The sequence below is a fragment of the Physeter macrocephalus genome, chromosome 18 (genome assembly GCF_002837175.3).
Source record: "Physeter macrocephalus isolate SW-GA chromosome 18, ASM283717v5, whole genome shotgun sequence".
NCBI lineage: Eukaryota > Metazoa > Chordata > Mammalia > Artiodactyla > Physeteridae > Physeter > Physeter macrocephalus.
Window position 1 is genome coordinate 36,003,837 of NC_041231.1, and position 25,606 is coordinate 36,029,442.

A 25,606-nucleotide genomic window follows, 5' to 3' on the forward strand; every position below is an offset into this window, starting at 1 on the left:
TAAATTACATTCCAATTGACTCAACAGTTTGGTTTACTGCACTGAAACTGTATAATTACTATGTTTTTGCTCCCAGAAATACTTCAGTTTGCTCAAGAAAATACACTCTCATGGAAAGTTTTTCAAAGTTGATGTCCTCCACATCGTCAAGTCACATTAAGGCTGAACAAATGTGCACATATTCCCCAAATTATCACTAGAACAGAGTATTTTCCAAGTGTATTTCTCCTTTAAAAAAAAAAAAAAAATCCACGCAAAGAGTTGTCTCTAAGTCTTGTTCCCAATAGCTCAGTGGTTTTATAACAAGTAAAAATGGCGTAAATATGTAAAAAATATATATATATATGTGTATATATTCAAACTGATAGGCACTGAGCACACAGGGCCTCTCTTCCCATGTATGTATCAGTTGTTTGGTTTGGGTAGTTATCGAATCAAAAAAATGAATTATCTGGCCATTAGAATTCAGAGTAAAATACCCATAAATTTAATGTTATAAATAATTTGGTGTACCAAGAAGCCTACTTTAGGCCACCATAATATTCAGAATTTCAACATACTAATTTAAAAATTACATGAAAAATTGCAAGCAAATTATTGCTTACAGTAGAATAAAGTCACAATTTTATATCCTCTTTATAGACAGATACATTTTATATAATTTAAAGCAATGACCCTACAGCTGTATTCTTGCACTTCTGCTGTTTTAAGAGGTAAAAAGGAAGAAAATGGTTCTGTTTGTCCCCAGCATAAGTGTGGTGCCAGCTTCTAGAGGGAGGACGGTGTACGGACTCAAGAAACGCTCTCATGGAGAAGCTCTAGCCAGACCTGGCACGTACAGCACGATGGCTGTCACCGCAACCAGGGCAGCCAACATGGGCATCCAGGGCCAGGGTTTCTGTGTGGAAAGAAACCAAGAGTCAAAATCACATTCTCCCTTCTTTTTTCATACCTATTAACCCCTTGGTTCCAGAGAGTCCTGAATACTTAACAGAATATTAGAAAAACCTTATCTTGGCATAAGAATAAATTTAAAAAAAAAGAAAAAACGGTGAGGGAGTACAGGTGTGAGGAGAACCATAATAGCAGGAACTGTTTTAGAGGACCATTGTGTGGAAGCCGAATACATTGCAGGAAACTCTTGGGCAGTTTTCAATTTTCTTTGAAGCCTAACAGTGACTTCTCTAAGAAACCCTTTGAGCTCAGCCTGTTTTATTTATTCCAGTATCCACATATTACAGCTAACTGATGTCCATAAATGCCTGGAGTATGTTTCTGCCTAAAATGTTTATTTCTTGATAAAAACCAGACTCACATGTTGGCATAGTTTTATACAAGGGGCTGGTGGGTAAGGTGATAGAAAGAAAATGGTCTAAGCTTTGATCCTCTAATCTTAAACCACAGAAGACAAAATCAGAAGGGGTTCAAGATGGCAAAGTGATGTTAGGGACCCTGCTTCTCTGATGCTTTTGGTAAAGACCATGTCCAGGGTAATGATGCCACGTGATCATCTCATATGCTCTACTAACCAGTATGCTTGTTGGAGGCGAGCATGGATGGGCTGTTCTCTGTTAACTATCAGAGGGCTTTACAATATCAATTTGCTTTGTTTGAAAACTTTATTTTCACTAGTGTTCTGAGTTGTATTGAGAAAGCCAGCTTTTAAAGAAATATTGTGATGTTGTAGATCAGGGCTCAGAAAGACATGGGACAGGCTGATACTCTCACAAGTAAATGCATACTGGGGTTGAGATTGTGAGCCAATGGTCCATTATGCTACTCTCATCCTTTTTCATCTTCTTAGCCACAGTGTAATATAGGCAAAGGGTTGAAACAACGAAACTCTACACCATGGAAAGAAGAGGGAAGGGAGGAGGGGGAAAGAAAGCTCGCTGAAAACTTCAAAGAGGCAAACTCTTCATTTCTCATTCAGAGCTGATTAAACATATAATTGGGAAGGGGGTACTAAGCTGCAGCAATTCACAGTTTACTCCGGTTTGCTAGAGACAAAGACTCAGTTAAAGGCAGCATATTAACATCTGGTTAGGGTGGAATTAATTCATGGTTAGCATTACTACAAAGGAAACAAGACAGTATGTTATGTGATTAGTTGATCGTTCAGTTCATTTGTATGACACAATACATAGCATACTAAATGAAGGGTTTGCTTCAGGTAACAAAATACCTGTGTGGTTTTGCCATGCACTATGTTACAAATATGGCACAAACAGGTGACGGGAACAAACAGACAAGGACTCAACAGTAGTGCTTGTACCTTTCTCTACCACAATGGACCGAAACACCAAAACAGGAAAGCCAGGAATAGGCCGATGAATACGGCTGGGACGGGCTGTAATATGGAAGGCTAAAGAAGGGAAGGGATATTAAAATCATTTTATGCTACAAAAAAATCAGATAAGATGATTTAGAACCCAGGGGGGTGGGAGGGAGGGTAGAAAGACATTTTAAAGACATCTAATACAATCCAGAATGATGGACTGTGGTATGTAAGTTGGCAAACTACCAGTTTAAAAGGAACAGCTGGAGGCAATGTGGGTGTCCCTAACTCCCTAATGAAATGTAGCACGTTAAGACAGAGCAATGAAAATACCTCACCAGCTGATGCTCTGCTTGACAGTACATTATTTTTGTTCCATACTCAGAAACCATTATTTGACAATGTACTCCTTTGGAAACGGCTAAGGTTTATTTTATCCCTCTATCAAAACCTTTTTTTTTTTTTTTTAAACCAAAACTCTTTTGCTTGAGATAGTATTGCTTTCAAGCTTAAAAATAAATGCCCTGTGATGCATGGCATTTATTTTTCTAAATCAAGCAAGAGATCTGACACAACATATGAGAAACATTTAGTATATAAAGACAGGCAGCTGAATCTCAGGGCTTTCAGTGATGTTACAAGAATGTAAGTAATTTTTAATTTAATTTTATTATTATTCTTTTGGCTGCACCACGTAGCATGTGGGATATTACTTCCCCAGCCAGGGATCAAACCTGTTCCCCCTGCAGTGGAAGTATGGAATCCTAACCACTGGACTGTCAGGGAATTCCCAGTAATTTTTTAAATTGGAAGGGAATTACTACAATGAGTGTTATTACAGAGTAATATTTCATTACCATAAGTCTAATGTCATAAAAATAGGAATCCACCCTTAAAGTAAATTATTTGTATAACTATAAATAATAATAGCAATGTTACTTTCAAATAGGCTCTAAATCATATAGAGGGATCCATTCTGATTATCCTAGATGTCTTCATAGGTTAATTTAGTAGAAGGCAGACTGAAATTCCATAATCAGAGAGATATGAATTAACACAAAAGAGAGAAGCAACCAAACCATTATGATCTGATTTCAGAAGAGTTCTGTAATTGATATTTTCAAAATAAATGCAATCCATTTTTGCTTATCATAAAGCTTCCAAACCCAATTCATAAATTTCTGAAAGGCTTCTACCTAAGCAACAAGTCTTTATTAAAAAAAAAACAAACTAGGACTTTCTTTAGCAAAGAACAGTTGGACACAACTCATAAGCATTCTGAGTGTGACTGTGTAACTGGATGGCCATGCAACATTACTCTTTTGTCCTTGTGCTGCAAGTTAAGCAGAGTGCCTTCCTCCATAGGAAGTATGCGGCTCATGCCCACTGCAGTGTCCAAGCCATGACAGGGGTTTGGAATAAGTCAGAGCACAATCAACCACACTGAACATCCATCAATTAGGGCCCACAAGGCAATGATCACTAAAACGTATAACACAACATTTATTTAGTATAACATCTTTTAAAAGACCATCTGCCTCTCTAGCAAATAAAATACAAATTAATATTATTAAACTCAATTTATACCAAAATGTTCCAATTTCTCTCTCTCACACACACACACACACACACACACACACACACACACACAGACACACACCCCTAGAGAAACTCACCAAATACTTCCTAATATTTATAGGAGGCCCAGAAGACACTAAGCTTTTTAGAAATGTGCCTTAGTGAGAATATTATTAGTACAAAATGAAAACCATCATTACGTCTCCATTTTTTGATATAGCCAAATGCTAAGGAATCGTCATGTATTACTCTTTCTTCAGTGGGTCCCTGGTGGTATAGTGCTTTGTTTCCCAGAGGGGGAAAAACAAGAGCCAGATGAAGGCTTAGTGACAGAAGTTCAGATTCATTTGGGAAAAGCTGACAGTTCTTAGGTAAATTATTTTTTTTGCAAACAAGGCTCTTCCTCCAGGTAGTCCTTAGGCTCTTCTAGGTGTACAGGTTAAAGGGGCAAATTCTTACTCAAAAATCTGACAGCCCAATGATTCCATCATGGAATTTCATAATGAAAAGCTTAGTTCACGTGTACTACAGGTCTTAGTTTCTCAAATCAGTAATAAAGTCCTCTGAAAAAATCAATTTCAGGGCTCTCACCTGACTCTCAATCAAAGCTAAGTTTGCAAAGACTTACATTATTTCCTTTCTCTCGGAGCAGCTTCAGGTTGTCTTTACATTGTTTGAGCTCATCTGTGATTGATTGTTTTTCCTGCTCAGTCATTTCAAACTTCAACTTCAGTTCTGACAGTACAGTCTGTGTCTTTTCATACTAAAGGCAAAGAAAAAAGAGTGTGCAGACTCAACTTAAAATGGGTATGAAGTTATGCGTCTAGTCAGGCTTATATACCAGACCCTGTTTAGTCACCTGCAACACCACAGTCAAGCCTTTTTGATATAAGGAGAATAAGAATCACTTGCACTAATAATAAGAAGCCTTTAATGTTTACTTGATTCTATGTAAGAATTTTGTGGCCCTGATGTTAAAAAAAACTGAGAAGTCACCACCGTGTCATCTGTTTCTAATATAAGGGGTCACTTTTTCCACTAAGAGAATTAGAGGAGAAAGGTAAAATTCCAAACTGAGCAAAAGAAAAGCAAGTGAAGAAAAACTCCATAGCCTAATTAAATGGCAAGGTTAGGAAGTCTGAGTTTATATACTGGTAAGTAATGTCAGCCAAGCTATTTTAGTCTTGAAGTAAAAAGTATTAACTCTCATTAGGCCTCCCTTTACCCAGCATCATTGGGTATTAAAGTGTTCTGGATAAGGAATTTCTAGGCAAATGAAGCAAAGAAATATATCTAAGGTACCAATCACTATGATTGGGACATTTCTATCTCTCTATTTAAGACTTATAAGCATCAATTAAAAATAATTTAAAAAAATCTGTTTCTGATATTTTTCCATAGTGAAACATGCCACTTCCTGCTCTGGAAAACAGTTCACTGTATATAATATGACTTTCAGACAGACTACCTAGCCCTTGAACACAGGTGAGATCAATGCAAAACACAGTATGGTTCGCCCCTACTTTAAACGCCCCAAAAGGCAGGAATGCTAGACTGGTTTCACTTCTAGATATTGCATCTTACATGCAAGCTGGGCTCTCAGTCAAAGAGCAAAGACTGTTCTGCTGCTGGCTGTGCCTTTGTCTCGGCCTCCACTGCCCCACTCTGCCATTTCTGAAGGTTTTAGAAGGAAGACAGACAGACAAGGGCTGATTATAAAATAAATATACCACAGGTCTGGCATACCAGAAAGATTCCTCCTCTTCCCTAAACACAGCCCATGAGGCTGGAAAGTCTATAGTTCCTTTCTGCCTGTACCCTAGAAATTTCTCAATAAAGGACACATTTATATGGTGCTTCTGAATAATCCAAACACCTTGGAGTGATTAATCAGGAGCTCATCATTATGCACTCCAAAGATAAATATTACAGATGCAAATGTATAAGAACATTAATCAGAAGTGGTGGAGGCAGGGGGTTAGGGTCAGCAGCGAGTTCACCATAAAGTGGGAAGAAAGACACGGGTACAGAGAGGGAGGTAAAATATGAAAGGAACTCTCTGTTACCTAACAACATTCCCAGAACAAGTCTGGGTAGTATGCCAGAGAATGATCTAAGGAGTAAGATTCATGGACTTCATGACAACTTTTTTTGTGGGGTCTGTGGACTTCCTTCCAGAAAGCAAAAGGTTACCGGCAGGTTGCCAAAGCAAATTCAGTGTACCTAGACGAGTCTCTGCACTAAGTCTCGTAGAACATAATCAATTCTCAATGATCTGATTCTTAACAGTGACTAATAAAGAATAAGTGAAACGTGCTTTGCTGACCAAAATTTTCCCTTATTTTCCTTTTCCACCATTCTTACATCCAGCCTGCCCTTTATACCAAAGCACTTAATCATTTCTCCCTTCCAGTTGTGGAAAATGACAGGAAGGCAGCTTAGTCCTGAAGATCCTGCTGTTTACCTTCAGCTTGTGAGTGGGTGGGAAGGACTCTGGCCCCAGGGCAAGATGGTGAAGCCAAACAACTTTCCTGAGACAGTCTCTGCAGGGTGGACTTGTGTGCTCAATGTTTTATGAATTCTTAAATTACAGATATTCCTACTAAATCAAAATATATAGATGCTTTCTTAAGTCAAATATAAAGATGGTATATCATTATTTTTCTCTTAACACTGAGGATTAAATTTTACTTTTCTCATGTACTTTTTCTTTTTTAAATGTTCAAACAAAAGCTGCCGCATATATAAAATTTAATTGTCAGAACAAAGGTCACCTTCTGTAGCCTTAGTGTCACACCTCCCTTGGATATCACTTTGCTCCATCTTGCTTTCTAACTCAGAGATGAGAAATGAGCTCAGTTCTGATTAAGAGGGAAATACCACACAATATTACCAGCACCTTTGGTTCTTCTTCACAAAAATAATCATATCTGGGCTTGCTTAGTTTGTAATATTTTAACCTGTGACAGTACTGAAGATACATAATCATTATATTGTGCACATTAAGTATGATTCTATGAGAGAAAGGAGAAAAAGGGGGAAATGTTGAAAGGGAATATATGTGCATTAATAAAAGGTAGTAATTCATTTGCAGTGGATTACACAGATATAAGAATCTCATTAAAGAAGGTTTTAGTTACAGACTAGTATCCAATAGTTGACATCAGGACAAACGGAAAGAAAAGCAATTTCACATTATAAAGGAGCATGGTATGGTGACTACACTTCATTTCACAATGAAAACATTGAACAAGAAAATAGAAAAGAAACATACTGACAAGATCAGACATATTTTTAAATTGTGCTGCATTTAATGCAATCCAAAGGCTACCAACAATTTAGATGCTGTGACAACATGCCACTGCCATTTGTGGGAACAGTTAAAGCATTTCGCACTGATTGCTCAGTGACCAAAAACAGGCAAACAAATAATGCAACAAAATGGATAACGCATTCAGAGTAACATACAACAGAATTATCTTCCGACCACAGCATTCTTCCCAGATTTTGAAAGAATTATGGCATGTGGACTGGAAGGACACAAAGTGCTTACAGTATTAAATACTAGTATATTTACTTTGGCACAAAATTTGTGTTCCAACCAAATAAAATGAGATTTCTCCCAAAATACACATCCTTAGCAAGAAGATAAAAAATGAACATATTACAAAATCAATATGGCCACATATGAATAAAAAATGTTACAGTTTTTTTCTTTAGGAACAAACATGAAGACAGAAGAACAACAATCATTTCCAAGTTCAGGATACTACAGGGAAAGAAAAGTGCAAGGGAAAAACTACATTGATTAAACAGATCTTCTAAAAACAATTTTGGGAAAATTTGTTATTGAAGACAAAGAGTTGTCTTCAACTTCCTTCTGTTTAAAACAAATCCTTCATTTAAGAGGGTCTATAACTGGGGTGAGCCCTGCCGAGTAGATGAAAATACATCAGCCTTCTCCATCCCCTAAGCTGGCCAGAAGTCAATGCAGGGAATAGTATAACGCCAGTAGGACTGATAGCAGCTCTTATTGCTCCACTCTCAACTTCAAGGCCCTGCTCAGGAAAAGCCTGGGTGGGGTCTCTGCTCCAACATCAACCCTCACCACTTTAAACATGATTTTTTTTTTTAAAGCCACCAAAAAAACGGTCACAGAGTATGTGTTTGGCTGGCTGGGTATGAGCTGAGTTTTCTCATAAGCAACTTTTCAGGCCAGTGTCACCTGATGGGTTTAGACAGCATTATGGTGTAGCCCCAGTTAGCTTTCTAAAAGTATTCTAAATTAAATATGATACTGTCTTTGAAAGATAAACAGTGAATTAAGTAATGTGGTACAAAGGACTTCTCATATAGGTCAACTAACTGGTAGAGAAAAACTTTTAACATAATTTTGTATATTTATATTTTTGAGACCAAACCTTACTGATGAATTCTCTATATATGGATCATGATACACAGCTAGAAATCACCAGGCAGAGATGCTCCCAGTATCAACTCTGTGACAGGTAATGCTTCCCTTTAGTTCTAACTAGCATGAATATCTGATTTGCTTTTGGCTTTAAGTCCAACCATAATTGGGCTCATAATGTCTTTTCGCTTTACCTCTTTCTGTACATCCTTTGCTTGGTTTTCAGCCTTACTGAGAAGAGTCTTTAAATCAGCTGAATCCCGAAGATGCTGTTCTTTCAAGGATCCCACTTGATTCTCAAGCTCTTTCCTAGTCATCTGCAGGATGCTGAGATCACTGGTAAGCTCTAAACTCTGCTTCTGAGAACTGCAACATAAATATTGACAGAGTTATTCATGTAGAAACCAGACACAGCAGGAAGTCCAATTTCTTATACATTTTACTAGGAGGGATGGAGTGGATTTCAGATGAGGAAAGAAAAGTGTAAAAAAGAATGATATTTTCAATAAGTAAAAAGCTTTAAAACAATAAAACAATGAAAGCTTAAAGCTGTGTCCTATTTTCAGATAATCAAATACACACAAAGTTTGAATTGTAAAAATAGAAGGTGACTAATTGTATATTTTGTCATATCACATTATATTAACTGTATCATAAAAAGATTCAGTGTAGGTCTTCTACAGGAAAAGAAAGCACATATTCCAACTATTTTCTTTAAGTACCTGACAAATAGGATGGCGGACAGAAACTTAAAGCTTAGGAGCCACTTCCAACTTAAGTAAAGATAAACCTACTGAAATGAGAAGACACCAAATTGTGGGGGAAAGCACAAGACAAAGAACCAGGAGTCTGGGTTCTAGACATCAGATCTGCCACTATTCAGTTGTGGGATGTTGAGCAAGTCACTTAACTGGTGCCATTTCATTCTCTGAGTAAGCATTTCCTGAGCTCTGAGATCTGTGCCAGGCACCATTTGCACAGACACAAATAACACAAGGAGAGTCTCAGTGCCCTCCACTGTCAAAGAAGACAGAACTCAATAATTTCTGAGGCTGTTTTCCAGCTTAAATTCTATGATTGTTGTTACAACCTGATGTAAAAATAAAAGTCCCATTTACACACTAGGAAAACAGCTTGATAAGCAGGAACAGAAATTCTTTGTTCAATTCCTTCTGCACCATGGACAACAAAGAACAAAAGACCTGTATATTGTAGCTGTGTTAAAGAATTTGGCTCCCATCTACAACAGAAATAGCTAAAGGAGGATAAGGTTTTCGAGACATCCTCTCAGGATGGATCATAATACTCAGACTCAATATTGTAACTGAAGTACTATAGAGTATAAATCCCATGCTGATTAGATGCTAGGCAGATCGTAGGGTGTAAGTGTGATGTTGTCAGGGCAATATAGCTAGGAACTATATGGCATGTAAGACACTGTAAAGGGAGACTAGCTTGTAAATACTACTTACATGCTGGGGAGGCTTAACAAATTAACTTAGAGAACTATTAAATCAGAAAAGTTTAAAAAACAGAATTAATGTCTTAAATAGTTTTTGTGAGTTTAGACAGATAACTTGACCAATGATCTAAGATATTCCATCCTTCTGGGGCCTAATATTATTAAACCATATGCTTCTAACTCATGAGGAGTTTGTAGAATTGCTTTTCAACATTTAAACAAAATTTGAAGTAATAAAAAAAAATTTAACTATCTGCCAGATTCCAATTAATCATATCTCAAAAATAAGGGATCAAGTCTGAATCTTTAAAGTGTCAAAAATTCCAAAACAAGAATAATTTAAGATAATCAGTACTGGTAATCAAATATCGGTATTTCTTGCTTGATAGAATACCAAACTAAATGGATTCACCAAGATCCAAATATGAAGAACTTGAATATCTGTATCATCTCACACACACTTTATACCAAACAATTTGCCCACATGTTCTGTCACACAGATGAGCAGTTGGTACATATATATACACAAATGTGTGCGTGTGTGTCTGTGTGAGAGCATCCATTTATTTATTTGTTTGTGTTTTGGGCCTTTATTTTGTCCTTTTCATATTTTGAAATTGCTTTTACAAACTTTTACATAAAAAACAAACATTTGTTTTGTTCTTTATTATTAGTTATCTTTAAACATTCAAAAAGTAATACACATAGAAAAGACTATGGAAAGATATGACACTGGAAGAGAAAAAAATGCTTTAAAGATATTGATATTGACCATATGATGTTGTAAGGCGTTTTAGAGAATAAATCAGCACATCTTGCTCCTTCAACTAGTTCTTGATTTTTTAAATGTAAAACCGATATTACAGTTGCCTTTGTTTTTTTTTTTAAATTGAGGTCCAGTGAGGTTAAATAAATTTTTTTTTTTAAGTTTTTTTTTTTTTTTTTGATGTGGACCATTTTTTAAAGTCTTTATTGAATTGGTTACAATACTGCTTCTGTTTTATGTTTTGGTTTTCTGGCCGAGAGGCATGTGGGATCCCCCAGCAGGGATCAAACTCGCACCCCCTGCATTGGAAGGTGAAGTCTTAACACTGGACCACCAGGGAAGTCCTGCCTTTGTTTTTATAAGAGATAACGAGGAATACTATTTTCTGATATATCTAGTCCTTTCGTTATCATTTTTCCCTAAAGCTTGTTTTCTATGGGAACTGACCTTGGTCACTGAGTTTTTGCTAATCTTAATGCTCTTCAGGAGTATAAATACAAGGCTAACAAGAGAGTAATGACTCCCATTTTTGGTGTACTCTGGGGAGGGAGATGGATTAAAGAATGGCTTCAATAATAAACACGTACTACTTTCATATCTGAATTAGAATGTAAACATTGTTTAAATAAAAAACATGGAATGGATCAAATTTTTAAGGAAAAAATAAATTTTAAACTATGCAACAAGTGTTGATGAGAAAACAGGACTCCACTAAATTTGCTGGAATAAATCTATTACATTCATTGGTTTGCCTGTAAGGTAATGGATGTTAGAAAGATTTAATTGGTTTTAGCAAATTTTTGATCTCATATATTATTACTTTTTATATAACCCTGTTTGAAATTCAAAAGCTGAATTTGTATCTTTCAACAGTATCAATTCTTTATCATAGCCATCTCCTGATCACCCTTATAAACAGAAGGGATCATTGGCAAGAAAGAAAAACAAACTTGTATTTGAAATTTATTATCATTTAGTTTAAAGGGCAAGTTCAATCATAGATCTTTTGCTGTTTGTTTAGATCTGTTTGTTTAGATCTTTTGTCTGTCTTTTGGTGGGGAGAAGGGGCATTTAATGAATCTGTATTCCATGGGTATACCAAAAGGAAAGGACATGCAGGTGATGGCAGAAAAAAAGTGCTGAAGTACTCATTTAGCGTGGTTAACCTGCCAGATAGCCAAAAAGAGTCTGGCTGAATATTTTGCTCCAAAAAGGTATTTAAGTATCAAAATTAAACTTAAAATTTAGATGAAAATCTAAAGATAAAGAAATATTTTGAACCTAAAAAAGAGTTCTTGCATACTTGTGCAATTCTTTTTCTTGCCGCTGCAGTTCTGATGATAGCAAAACATTTTCCTTTTTTAGAGAACGGCATTCGGCGTCCAATACATTCCATTCCTTTCTCAACTTCTCTAGTTCACCTAAAATAGTCCCAAAACACATTTGTTAATATAGGAACATAACTATTTTTTCCCTTAAACACGTAGATTTTACACGGCTACTCTTTGATTCCTGTTACTTCGCAGTGGCACCTCAGGGAAGATCCATCACCCTGAACTTCAGTAGTATTTTTTTTCTCACTTCACTTTTATAAGACAAATAATTTTTAACAGTATTTAAATAAAATGTAAAATGTAAAGATTTTCAATTTATTGTAGAGCTTACAGACCTGAAGAATGCTTATAGCCCCAATATAAAAACAATGCTTTATTCAACCAATCACTGTCAAAGACAAAACTAGCCTGAATGGTTATTTTGTACAAGTTAAAAAGTTATCGTTATCAAGAGTTAAGAGCTTTATGTAAAATACATTTCTTACCCTGTAGCCTCGTTGCTTCTTCTCTCTGCTGGTCCTCACATTGCTGACATCGAAGCTGAAAAGTAGTTTGCAAACTCATGATTTCTTTCTCATATTCAGATGCTGCTTTCCGCCACCGCTCAAGCTCAGCTCGCACTTTCTTAAGCTCTTCTTGTAGAGAAGCAATGTCAGTGTCCCGCTCGGAGGCAGCCTTTTCTGCTGCTTGATGAAGGAGTAAAATTTCATCTCGGGCACTAAGCAATTCATCTCGAGTGCTTGTGATTTCACTGTCCTTCTCCTCCCGGAGATTCTCAATATTGACGTGTAACCTCTGCAGTTGGGCTACAAAAGTATATTTACTCATCATTTTCTTAGTCCATAGCAATCAGGAATAAAAGAACAGCCCATATGGGACTGTAGTTACTGCATGGCCCAGGCTGTCAGAGCTGTTTGTTGCTTTTGATTAAACTGTACAATCAATCCATGTTTAATGCAGAAAATGTCAAAATACAGAAACACAAAGAGAAAAAACCCCCAAAGCGATCTTTATTTCTCCCACACAGAGAAAATTGTTTCTAACATTTGGTACTTCCTCTCCTAGATTTTTTCTATGCATTTATACACATATAAAAACAAAAATAGGGAGGGATCATAATAAATACAATGTTCTCTATGCGGCTGCTGATGAATATTTTTCAATAACAAAATCCAGCTATACTAACTTTTTTGACTAATCCTTTATTTTAGACACTTGAGGCTCTTCAGATTTTAATTACTATAGACAATACACCTTATAACGCAATCTTGATTTTTTTTTTTTCCTTAGGGTGAATTTGTAGACATAGAATTGCTTGGTCAGAGGGTAAGCATTAGTAAAACCTCTGATGTTCTTGACTCAATTTTCTGTTCAAATGTCAATTCCTTAAAGAAGCTTTCTCTGATGACTTATCTAAAAATAGCCCTCTGTCATTCTCTAGCCCTTTACTCTGACCTTATTGGACATCACATTATATACTTATTTGCTTATTCATCTTTTCCACTAGAATGTACATCTCATGCGTGCTATCCCCAATACTAGAAGAGTAAACAATCAAGAATTATTGGTTGAATTAATGAATTAATAAAGTTAATGAATATTGCCTAATGAAAGAGGTATATTTTTTTAAGGATCTGGCCCTCATGATTTGAACTGGAAACAATTTGTATAAAATTATACTTGGTTCAGAACTAGAATACTGGTCTTGATTATAATAACACAAGAAAATTACAGGTATAAAAAGTTCCGTAGGTAGAAAAGAAGAATAATTAAAACAATTAAGAGGATTTAAGGCTTGCATAGGAAGAAGCTGCCTAATAAAGAAACATTAAAGAAAATATTAGACCTTTTAAGTCTGTGGGAAGTGTTAAGAGGTAACAGGTTCAAAAATCTGAAAAGACACAATGGCCATGGATAACATGACCATGGACTTGTGGATAAAATCCTGAAATATACATGCTGGCACTACAGAGCACTCAATGATGCCCACGTAAGACAGCTTTAAGACAAAAGGAAGCACTACATCATAGAACCTTTAGGGATAATTGCCCATACACAATACAGGATGGAAGTATAGATTCAAATCAGATTTATATAAACTAATGGATAATGGCATTAAACTATAAGAGTGAAAAGAGCTTTCAATTTAAAAAGATATACAACCTCCCCTAGAAATTCTTGTCTGACCATAATACAATTTTAAAAAATAACTGACATGTCCCACTCAAAAATAAGAAAACCCAAAAGACTGGTTTTTCTTTGGGATATTTTAGGGCAAATATCATAGGCCTTATACAATGACTCCCCATTTCGTCTCAACAGAGATTACTTGTCTATTTAACTTCTTCTTACCCTACACCTCTCAAACTAAAAATTTAAAATAACATTGGTTCCTTCTTTGACAATGAAGGCAAATTAATTTTACTTTAGGAATTTTACAGTGGCACAGGAAAGACATCTCCTGGAGTATCTCACAATTATAACCTCAAAGTACCAGGAGCTCTGGTTCGAAGAAAACCCTTGAGAGGCAGGGGTCTTTTGGGTCATTTCTGTAATGACCCTGTGATAGCCCACACAAAGAGATAGCAAAATGGTGGATATGAAGAGCAGCCTTTACCAATGAAGGGAGTGCAGGGACCACTGTTCTATTCCATTTGGTAAATAATTTTTGTTGCAGTGCAAGTGTGCTATGAGCATTAGAAATAATATCATCAACAAGCTAAAAGTGCTGATGCACAGAACTACTCAAACTGATATCCTGTCTGAAGGCCTCCTTTGCAGTAAGTCACTACATAACCCAGAAAACGACAGTCCTACCAAATCCATATCTTCAATCTTCCTCTTCCCACTCCAAGTGGGAGGTACTACTGGAATACTAGGGGATCTTCCCTTGAAAAAAAAAAAAGGGGCCACAAACAGCCCAGTTACAGTCTCAGATTCTACGGAAGAACCAAAGCCTTGAAAAATGGGAACCCTTTGCATTCTTACTTTCCATTTCTTTTGAATTGCTACAAACAAACAAACAGTAACAATCCCAAATAGCCTCGGGTGTTCCTTACCTTGAAGAACCTGTATTTGTTTAGTGGATTCCTCAACTTGATTTCGATAGGCTTTTCTTTCTTCTTCCAAAAGAGCTAAAAGTAAAGCACAGTATATCTAATTTTGTGATTTAATGAAAATATTCAGAATTGAGCAGCTGGAAGGTTCTAAGAAATTCTCTCCTAAACCTCACTGACGGAAACAAAAGTTAGGCAGTGTTATTAGTGTTAGCAGTTAGGTAGTTTAAAGATTTTTTTAGGAGCACAAAACAGTAGTAATTAATAAACGTATTCAACCGAGTAGTAGTTGTCTATACCTTGTATTGCCAAGATAACATGTGTTGTTCTTTACTTGAGAAGCATTCTTGATAGTTGTTAATGAGGATTTTGAGCTTAAATGTGAAAAACAGACTTAAAATCCTCATGTTCACTGCCAAGTACATAGTAAGTACTTACTGACAGGAAGTTCACAGTTCCCCGTGGGATGCAAATCTTCCTCCTGGTCAGGAAGGCCATTTTAGAGAACATGAGGATTCTAAGACTTTGTATGGTACTAATTGACTGCAACTAGGTAACTGCTGTGAACGTTATAGAAATGTAAGCTCTAGGAAATAGCACAGACTCCAACTGGCCTATGACTCGTATCGGTTGGGACATTAGAAAATTCTATACCTTAACCTTGCCTGGTGACTCTCACTGAAGAATCCACTGTAAAACTGCAGGGAATATAAATTTCCCTTATCTTATACTGAGTAGCTAATATTAGGTATAACTAAAACGTAGAAATTTGTATTTCTGTTTTTTCCTTTTGCTGTACTTAATGTGTAATTAACTTTCAAGCTCTTTCATTGGTACAGGCCTTTCTTAATCTTCACAAGAAAGTGGTACAACTGTAACTCTCCTCACTTTACTGATCTGAAACATAAGCTCAGAGAGCATAAATGACGTCCCAAGATCACATATCTAATAAAGTTGTAGATTTGGAAGAAGATAACCATGCCTCTGGACTTGGAAGTATGGGGCCATTCAGTTATATCTTGTTGCTTTCACATCCCCTAAAGAATCAAAGTAATCTTGATCTCACCTTGAAGTTCAAAGCATTTTTGTTTACTTGCTCTAGCTAGTTCCTGGGCTTCAATCAATTCCTTCCGAAGATGCTGAATTTCTTGTTTTGCCTCAATTTCTGACTGTGCACCCTGCAAGTCATCTGACAAAAATATGTTTATTTTAAAAGCAAGAGTTAGTATCATACCATAATCTCTACAACCAAAGATTAGCAATCTTTCTCATGTTTGGACATGCATCGTTAACAACATAGCACAACTAAGTTTAATAAAATTTAGAAGCAAAATGTATTAAGCATTTTAGTCATTTTATCATGGAGAAAGAACACAAATATGATTAAATTATTTTAGTAATTCATGGCAATGGTACTATAACATACATACTAATATATATTAAATTATATATTTCACTTATATAAGGCTTATGTAGAGCTTATGCAAGGTTTGAAATTTAGTAGTATGATCATAATGCTATTCTTCTTTATCAATTTTGAAATTTCTTCATAACAAGTCAGAAAATTTTCACTTGGAACTTAACTGGAAATGGAAAAACAGAAAGAAACTTTTCTTCAAGAAAAAATATTTTAGCATGATTTCCCCAGCTGTGGAATACAAAATAAAAACTAAGCTGAAAGCTCCACTGTGCTCCCTTCATCATCACTGTTTCCTCAACACTACATACATAACAAGTAAATATTTGCTTAATTATCATTACTATTTAAAATTAATTAATTTATTTATTTTTGGCTGTGTTGGGTCTCTGTTGCTGCGCGTGGGCTTTTCTCTAGTTGTGGCGAGCGGGGGCTACTCTTCGTTGCGGTGCGCGGGCTTCTCGTTGCGGTGGCTTCTCTTGTGAAGCCTGGGCTCTAGGCGCGCGGGCTCTAGAGTGCAGGCTCAGTAGTTGTGGTGCACCGGCTTAGTTGCTCCGCGGCATGGGGGATCTTCCCGGACCAGGGCTCAAACCCGTGTCCCCTGCACTGGCAGGTGGATTCTCAACCACTGTGCCACCAGGGAAGCCCTGCTTAATTATCATTATTTTTTTAGAAATTTATTTATTTTATTTCAGTTATTTTATTTTTGGCTGCGTTGGGTCTTCGTTGCTGCACGCAGGCTTTTCTCTGGTTTTGGCTACTCTTCTTTGCCATGCACAGGCTTCTCATTGCGGTGGCTTCTCGTGGAGCACGGGCTTTAGGCGTGTGGGCTTCAGTAGCTGTGGTAAACGGGCTCAGTACTTGTGGCTTGCGGGCTCTAGAGTGTAGGCTCAGTAGTTGTGGTGCACGGGCTTAGTTGCTCTGTGGCATGTGGGATCATCCCGGACCAGGGCTCGAACCCGTGTCCCCTGCATTGGCAGGCAGATTCTTAACCTCTGCACCACCAGGGAAGCCCAGCCCTGCATAATTATTAAGTGATGTGACCTAAGTGATTTTATCAAAATAAATTAGAGCCAGCATTACATCTCAAATAAGCTCCCTCCCCTAATTCTTTTCTCTCTAGTCACTCTGCTCATCATCTTTCATTGTATTAGAACTTTCTACTACTGAAAACTGCCTGAAATAAATGTATCATCAGGTAGGCCATATTCTTCTAGTACATTCTATTTGACTACTACTTTGGTTTACAAACAACTCAGGCATAACAACTTCAATCTATCAAAAAAGAATTAAGAATAAAATTTCACAGTGTAATCACTGCAGGTCTTAGATATCACACACACATGTTTTCATCCTCATATCTTACTTCTCCCTGTCAAAAATCTGACTCTAGGTTCATCTATTTTAGCCAGTCTATCAACTCTTCCTTCAAACAGGCATGGTAAGGGTGGAGGCAAAGAGAGAGAGATATTGAGAGAGATTTTCCAGTGGCAGGTGCATTGTCACAGCAACTACAAAACTTCTCTTGCAATATCATGCATTGGGGTCTGCAAAGGTTCTAGCTGCCCATCTGTGGAATTGTCATTATGTAGGACAACATCCTTATTCTTAGGAGTATTAAAGCAGGAAGTTATCATGATGCCTTTATCTTTTTTTTTTTTTAAAAAGTTGATTTACAATGTTGTGTTAATTTCTGCTGGACAGCAAAGTGACTCAGTTATACATACATTTAATCTTTTTCTTATTCTTTTCCATTATGGTTTATCACAGGATATTGATTATAATTCCATGTGCTATACGGCAGGACCTTGTTGTTTATCCATCTTATATATAATAGCTTGCATTTGCTAATCCCAAACTCCCAGTCCTTCCCTCCTCAACCCCACCTCCTCCATGGCAACCACAAGTCTGTTCTCCATGTCTGTAAGTCTGTTTCTGTTTCGTAGATATGTTCATTTGTGCCATATTTTAGATTCCCACATACAAGTGATATCATATGGTATTTGTCTTTCTCTTTCTGACTTACTTTGCTTAGTATGATAATCTCTAGGTCCACCTATATTGTTGCAAATGGCATTATTTCATTCTTTTTTTATGGCTGAGTAATATTCCATTGTATATATAGACCACATCTTCTTTATCCATTCATCTGTTGATGGACATTTAGGTTGCTTTCATGTCTTGGCTACTGTAAACAGTGCTGCTATGAACATTGGGGTGCATGTCTCTTTTCGAACTGGGTATATGCCCAGGAGTGGGACTGCTGGATCATATGGTAAATCTATTTTTAGTTTTTTGAGGAACCTCCATACTGTTTTTCATTGTGGCTGCACCGATTTACATTCCCACCAACAGTGTAAGAGGGTTCTCTTTTCTCCACACCCTCTCCAGTATTTATTATTTGTAGACTTTTAAATGATGGCCATTCTGATGGGTGTGAGGTATAGTTTTGATTTGCATTTCTCTAATAATTAGTGATGATGAGCATCTTTTCATGTGTATGTCTTCTTTGGAAAAATGTCTATTTAAGTCTTCTGCCCATTTTTTGATTGGGTTGTTTGTTATTCTGTTATTGAATTGTATGAGCTGTTTGTGTATTTTGGAAATTAAGCCCTTGTTGGTTGCATCATTTGCAAAGTATATGTAAATATCATTTGCAAGTATCATGATGCCTTTATCTTACTTTCAAGAGGTTTGGCAAAAAATATCTACATAATATCCTTCAGTAGATATTTTCCTACTTGTACGTTAGGGTTTTTTTCTAAGCACTTTTGACAGTTTGGGCTAAATAACTCTTTGTTTTGGGGCTGACCTGTGGATTGCCGGGTGTTTAGTAGGTTCATTGGTTTCAACCCACTAGATGCTAATAGCACTGCCTCTCAGTTGTAACAACCAAAAATGTTTCCATATATTGCCCAATGTCCCTGGGGGTATAAAATTGCCCTACCTTGAGAACTACTGTTCCATGTTAATAACTTTATAACCAAGAGAAAACAAATCTACACATAGGCTTCTTTCCCACAGAAGCATTGGTTAATAATTCTGAAACTATTTTCTGTATATTCTAAAAATGTTTTAAAAAATAAATAAATTATAGATAATGGCATCCAGGTTTCTCACTATCGGGAAAGACAATTACAGATATGGAAATACGAAAGACAATTAATTCTGTGGTGTAAGGTGTGAATTAGAAGAAGATCTGAATGTATAAAATAGACTCTAATAGATCTGAATGTATAAAAATAAATAGATATAGAAATATAGACAAGTGAGGCAGTAAATATAGCCATACATGTATGCATGGATATGAATATACATACATCTAATTCTTAACTCTGTCCACTCAAGTGGGCCTAGAAGTAATGAACACACCATATACTCAGATCTTGGTTTGTAAATACCATTCTCTAGTTTAAAAAACTAGGGCTCTGTGGAGAAACGGCTGATTTCAGGACTAAATCTAAGTACAAGATGAATGTAGAACATCTTTTTTGTGTCAGAAAGTAAGAAAGGACTCAAAGAATGACTGGGTCCAAAAAGACATAAGGGGCTCCCACTGGCCAAACATGAGACAATTTGAGTATCAAAATAAATAATGATAGTGACAGATGATAATCCACTGAATAAAACATGAATCCATGAATTCACACTGATATAGAAAAAGAAAGGAAGGAAGGAAAGAAGAAAGGGAAGGGAAGAGAAAACTCTTCCATGTTGTAGAAAGCTTGCTAATAAATGTAGGATGACAGAATTATGAAATCACTACTTGGCAACTACGATTATAATAAATGATTCAGGCAATCATCATAAGGAGACATTAAAGCTAAGAAGATAAACGTTTGAGGAGTAACAGGGTATTTATTTAAAGTTAACATCATCAGCGATAGAACAATTCAACATCAGGTGCCTCCTGATATGATGCCCAAAATTATTTCTGTTATATTACTGCCAAAGATGTACAACTTTAATCTAATCATGAGGAAACATTAGATACAACCAAACTGAGGGACATTTTAGAAAATGACCATGGTTCTTCAAAAATGTCAATGTCATGGAACACAAAGAAAAACTGAGGAACTGGTCCAGATAAAGGACACTAAAGAGACATGACAGATGAATGCAACGCATGACTCAGGATTTTCTGAGGACATTATTGAGACAACTGACAACACGTGAATAAGGTCTGTGTATTTGATAATAGTAATATATCAGCTTGTAGTTAATTTCCTGATCTTGAGAATTATACGGTAGTTATGGAAGAGAAACAGAAAACACACATGAAAATATTTAGGAGCAAGGTTATCACACCTGCAATTTACTCTCAATGGCTCAGGGAGAGAGGGAGGAGGAAGGAAGAGGGAAAGGGAGATGGATAAATCAAATTTGGTAAAATGTTAACAGCAAATAGGGTGAAATGTTAACAGTTGGAAAGTCTGGATGAAGAGTATATGAGGTTCTTTGTTCTATTCTTGCAACTTTTCTGTAAGTATGAAATTATATCAAAATAAAAAGTCAAAAGAATAATTTCTACATATACACATAAATAAAGAAAATATGGCAAAGTACTAACAATTGCTGAATCTAGGTGATGGGCACATATGGAAGTTTTTGGCATTCTTCAATTTTTCTGGTGTTTGAAATTTTTCATAATTAAAAAAGGTCTCTTGAAATTACCTATCCTAATGCTACAATCTTGGAGCAATCATTTCTTCCTATATTCTTATCCTTAACCTATATTCCCCTTCTGCATTCTATATTGCATTGTGACACTAGAGCAATTTTCTTACTGAGATCAAGAACCTACACTGCCAGGGCTTCCCTGGTGGCGAAGTGGTTAAGAATCCGCCCGCCAACGCACGGGACACGGGTTCGAGCCCTGGCCTGGGAAGATCCCACATGCCGCGCAGCAACTAAGTCCGTGCACCACAACTACTGAGCCTGCGCTCTAGAGCCCGAGAGCCACAATTACGGAGCCCGCATGCCTAGAGCCTGTGCTCCACAACAAGAGAAGCCACTGCAACGAGAAGCATGTGCACTGCAATGAAGGGTAGCCCCCGCCTGCCGCAACTAGAGAAAGGCTGCGAGCAGCAACGAAGACCCGACGAAGCCAAAAGTAAATTAAAAAAAAAAAAAAAAGAAAGAAAGAACCTACACTGCCTCCCTATTGCATCAAGTCCAGGCATCTTTATCTTTTAAAGTTCTCTGTAATCTAGTCATTACTTATTCTCCATTACTCGCTAATATACTCAATTCCTACTAGTCTCCTCAGTAGCTTTAGCTCATGACTACTTTCTTCATTTATCTTTCTTTGCTCGTGCCATTCTCCTTTACTCCTCCAAATCTGCCCATCCTTTAAAGCCCAGGCTCAAACCTCTATATGTAAACCCCTGCGTGCCTCTAACTCCCAGCATGCAGTAGCCTCTTTTGCCTAATTTCTAGGGCTTGACAGCAAAACCCAAGCAAACCAGGAAGCTCTTTCAAGTTCCCTAATTGTTCAATAGCATTAGTTTCATTTTTAATAGGAGCATGAATCCATATAGATACGTAAGATTTTGGAAGAGACCTTTTAAGATCAATTAACCTACTTCATTTCATGAGGAAATAAAGATCCAGAGATCTGAAATGGCTTATACATCTGGCAAGTGGTGGAGACAGAACTAGAATTCCCACTCTAGCTCAACTGTCTTTCCCATAAATCATGGTGCCTTCTTAGTTACAGCAATTAAGTGACATGCTTTCCTAACAACCTATCATAAGGATTCCTTTCATTGTTTTCTTTTTAGTAACAAATGTTCAATGCATAAACTTCAAGCTTCTGTTCCATACTATGTGGAACATACTATATTCCACCTAATACAATGCTAGACATATAGTAGGCACATATCTGATTAGTGCACAAGATAATGAAAGATTTGCATCTAAAATGTGTAGATTTAAAAAATAAACATAATAATTGTAAATTAGTTAATGTAAGAACTAAAGGTCTGTTTTATTTTGAGGAAAGGAATAGTTTCATAAATGCAGAATCACATGTAATCCATCTCGAAGGTCTATTAAAGCAGACAATTCCTGTGTGCAGCAGAATAATGCCTTTGATTAGTGATGCCGTGAAACAAAACTAATGCTTGCTTTTCAAACTAAAATAATAGAACAGATTTTATGTTAAGTAATGTTTCAGGAGACAAAATAAAATCTAGGCAATGAATTGTGCTAACACAGGGATCTACCATTTGCAAATTAGTTCTTTGTACCACATAATGAAAAGGATCAGCGTTTTAATTGGAGCAAATAAGATGCCATGTATCAAATAATGTAGACATACAAACTCTACACAGTGTTTGAGCACAGAAGTAGAGATACTGACCAAAAATCTTTACAAATTAAGCTTTATGTAATGAACACAAATTACTATATTCAAACTAAACAAGTATACAGATCCTCTTTTCAGAAAACCAAGTGCCAATTTTTTTTTACCAAAGATGAATAAGCAAATCGTTTTGTCCTAAGGTTGATCAAGGGCTCACTGTACTTTGTATGGTTGTGTGGGAAAATGCATTATTAGTTTACTATGGCTTGGGTCTCCTCTCATGGTGTCTCACTTCTGTCATGGAAAGAGACTTTTTATATCAACCTACTCCATAACCTTGGGGAAAGTCTTATGATGAGTATTGGTGGAAAGTGTTTAGATGAAGATAAATGGGGACTTCCTTGGTGATGCAGTGGTTGAGAATCTGCCTGCCAATTCAGGGGACACGGGTTCGATCCCTGGTCTGGGAAGATCCCACATGCTGCGGAGCAACTAAGCCTGTGCGCCACAACTACCGAGCCTGCACTCTAGAGCCCACGAGCCACAACTACTGAAGCCCACGTGCACTAGAGCCCATGCTCCGCAACAAGAGAAACCACCACAATGAGAAGCCCGCGCACCACAACGAAGAGTAGCCTCCGCTCGCCACAACTTGAGCGAAAAGCCCGTGCACAGCAACGAAGACCCAATGCAGCCAATAAATAAATAAAATTATTTTTTAAAAAAGGAAGATAAATGAAAGCCTTATTGAGCTAAATAAAAACCCATTTTATTTAGATGTGCAAGTCAAATGGAAATAAATGTTTTTTAGGAACTATGATGAGGTGAAAAGATTAAAAGAATCTGTTTTCCTTTTAACACAAATCACGTCTTTAGAAGTGCTTGGTGTATAGTCTGGGCCAGGAACCAGCTCTTCTCAGACTAAGGTTAAATCCTATAAAAAGGTCTACACCACACAACAACCCACTAAAGAACCAGCCGTGGCACACAGAATACGTGATACTCTAAATTAAATTTGTTGTCACTATTTCTCCAGAAGAGTGACTGGAGATTTAACTTAAAATCTGACCTTTGCTTTAAATGTGGGTGAGATACTCTGAACCACGTGGTAAAGGGCCAAATCAAAACATTTCTGCTTGCGTTCTATTTTGCACGTGCATGTTGTTGAAGGCTAATGTAGCCATAACATCTGTTACCTCAGCAACTGACAGAAGTGACCTAGCAGAAGCAGCTGGCCAGGTGGGTGCCATCCTCTTTCTACTACTATCACCCATTCCTTTGGAAAGTCTGGTAGTTTAGTTGCAGGCTTGGTTGATGAGAACCTTCACAGTGGAGGAAGACCACTTTCTTGCTGTGGATATGTGTAGTCATGTGAGATAGTCCTAGGTGGTAGCCTATGAATTTAACTTTGGCAGCAGCCTCTTACTGTTGATTCTCACCCCCTTGCCATTCCTTCTGACTAGCCGGGTTCCTTCTTGACAACTGGACCTTTTGTTGGCTCCTTTGTCCTTCCCATTGTTCTTCTCTCTATAAATGCCCCCTGCTATCACAGTCTATCCCTATGCAGAGAATTCCCAAACACTATTACTGACTTCTTTCTGACCCAGTCTTATCTTTCTCCACATCTGCCCCACACAGCCTGTGTTGCACCACACTTTCCTACTGGTAAATGTTATTCCTACATTAAACATTAGTCCTATTTGTAAATGTCAGTACTATTTTAAGGAAAGGCATGGCTCCCTTTTCCCTCTTGGTGTACGCTGACTTATCTTTAACCAACACATTTGGGAAGCCCATTCTGACTACTGCTCCACCGCACCCCTGCCCCTAGCCAGGAAATTAGCTCTGCTCTCCAAAGTTTTCACCACACCTATCAAAACATTTATTACACTATCAACATGTCTCCTTACTCCATAAGACTGCAGCCTCCTCATGTGTCTTATCTCTGTATCTCCTGGGCCAATAAATGTCACAGAATTAAATGAAAATGGCTTTCCAGTCCTAGTTTCTGTATCACACTTCCAACTGTATTTCTGGTTCCGAGGGTGACAATACAAAACTTCTGAACGCAAAAGGAAGAACTTTTAATAATTATGCTGGGACAACGGGTATAAATGGTTTCAGGAAAAAAAAAAAAAAAAGGTTTCAGGCAAACCAGAACCTATGGAAAACCTTCCTGTTCAACATGTGCCAAACTAAAAACATCACATTGTCTTTCTACCACATCATTTAGACTATGTCCCTAGTTATTTATACGTCCTGCAAGTTCGCAGTTGGATCTAGAATCTTGATCAGATTCAGGTTCAGTTTTTTGTCACTGAATACATCACATGTGGTATGACACACTTTCAGGGTCATCTCAAACGATACTTCTTCCATGAATCACCTTTCCTCCCCATCTTCTAAGATAAAAAGAAACAAATATAAAATCTGGACATTCTTTCTCCTTTCTTTGACTCCGAATGGCAACAACCACCAAGAAACAGCTTATCATCTATATCTCTTCTATAGCCAATTTGCCTAGAAACTCCTCAAATCCCAAAGAGAGTCTTATTAGACTTTGAAACCACTGGAGTCTCTGGCACAGTTCCCTAAATAGAGCAAACTTGCATTAGACACTACTTGGACTGAATTCCAGTTTTCTTTTTGTCTATTTTTTGGGAAATGATTTCAAGCATATAAAAACCTGTGGATCAAGCCACAGATTTCTCTCAAAAGTGGCATAAATTGGTTGAAAATAATTAATATTTTAGGAAAAATTACTACTGCTATCATCATTTCATTTATATCTCATGGTGAATGTTTAATCTACTTTAGATTCTTTTCCTAACCCTAGATGACTAACATGACAGGTAGCACATTATAATTCTAAAAAAAGATTGGCTCTTTTTTAAAAAGGAAATAATAAAATTTGAAAATAATGGTTCAAGAAGCCAGGCATAGGGTTTCAATGAATAAAATAAAGGGGCTACTTTCTACAACTCTCAAGGTTAACAC

The 25,606-nt window shown here is 36.9% G+C and overlaps 1 protein-coding gene across 50 annotated transcripts in view; it reads right to left on the reverse strand.

Annotated features, from left to right (window-relative positions):
- Nucleotides 1–349: 349 nt before the first annotated feature.
- SLMAP (sarcolemma associated protein) overlaps nt 350–25,606 on the reverse strand; it is a 144,767-nt gene continuing 119,510 nt past the window's right edge. For 19 of the 50 annotated variants that reach the window (XM_055079702.1, XM_055079697.1, XM_055079699.1 and 16 more), the window contains 7 exons: nt 15,952–16,074; nt 14,889–14,963; nt 12,315–12,635; nt 11,799–11,916; nt 8,462–8,633; nt 4,485–4,619; nt 350–898 (listed from right to left, as the gene is read on the reverse strand). In XM_055079702.1, coding sequence (XP_054935677.1) covers nt 806–898; nt 4,485–4,619; nt 8,462–8,633; nt 11,799–11,916; nt 12,315–12,635; nt 14,889–14,963; nt 15,952–16,074 — 1,037 coding nt within the window. In that variant the 3' untranslated portion in view covers nt 350–805. Of the gene's footprint in view, nt 899–2,275; nt 2,366–4,484; nt 4,620–8,461; nt 8,634–11,798; nt 11,917–12,314; nt 12,636–14,888; nt 14,964–15,951; nt 16,075–25,606 lie in introns of all 50 variants that reach the window. The other 31 variants (XM_055079703.1, XM_055079698.1, XM_055079695.1 and 28 more) reach the window with 3 other exon arrangements.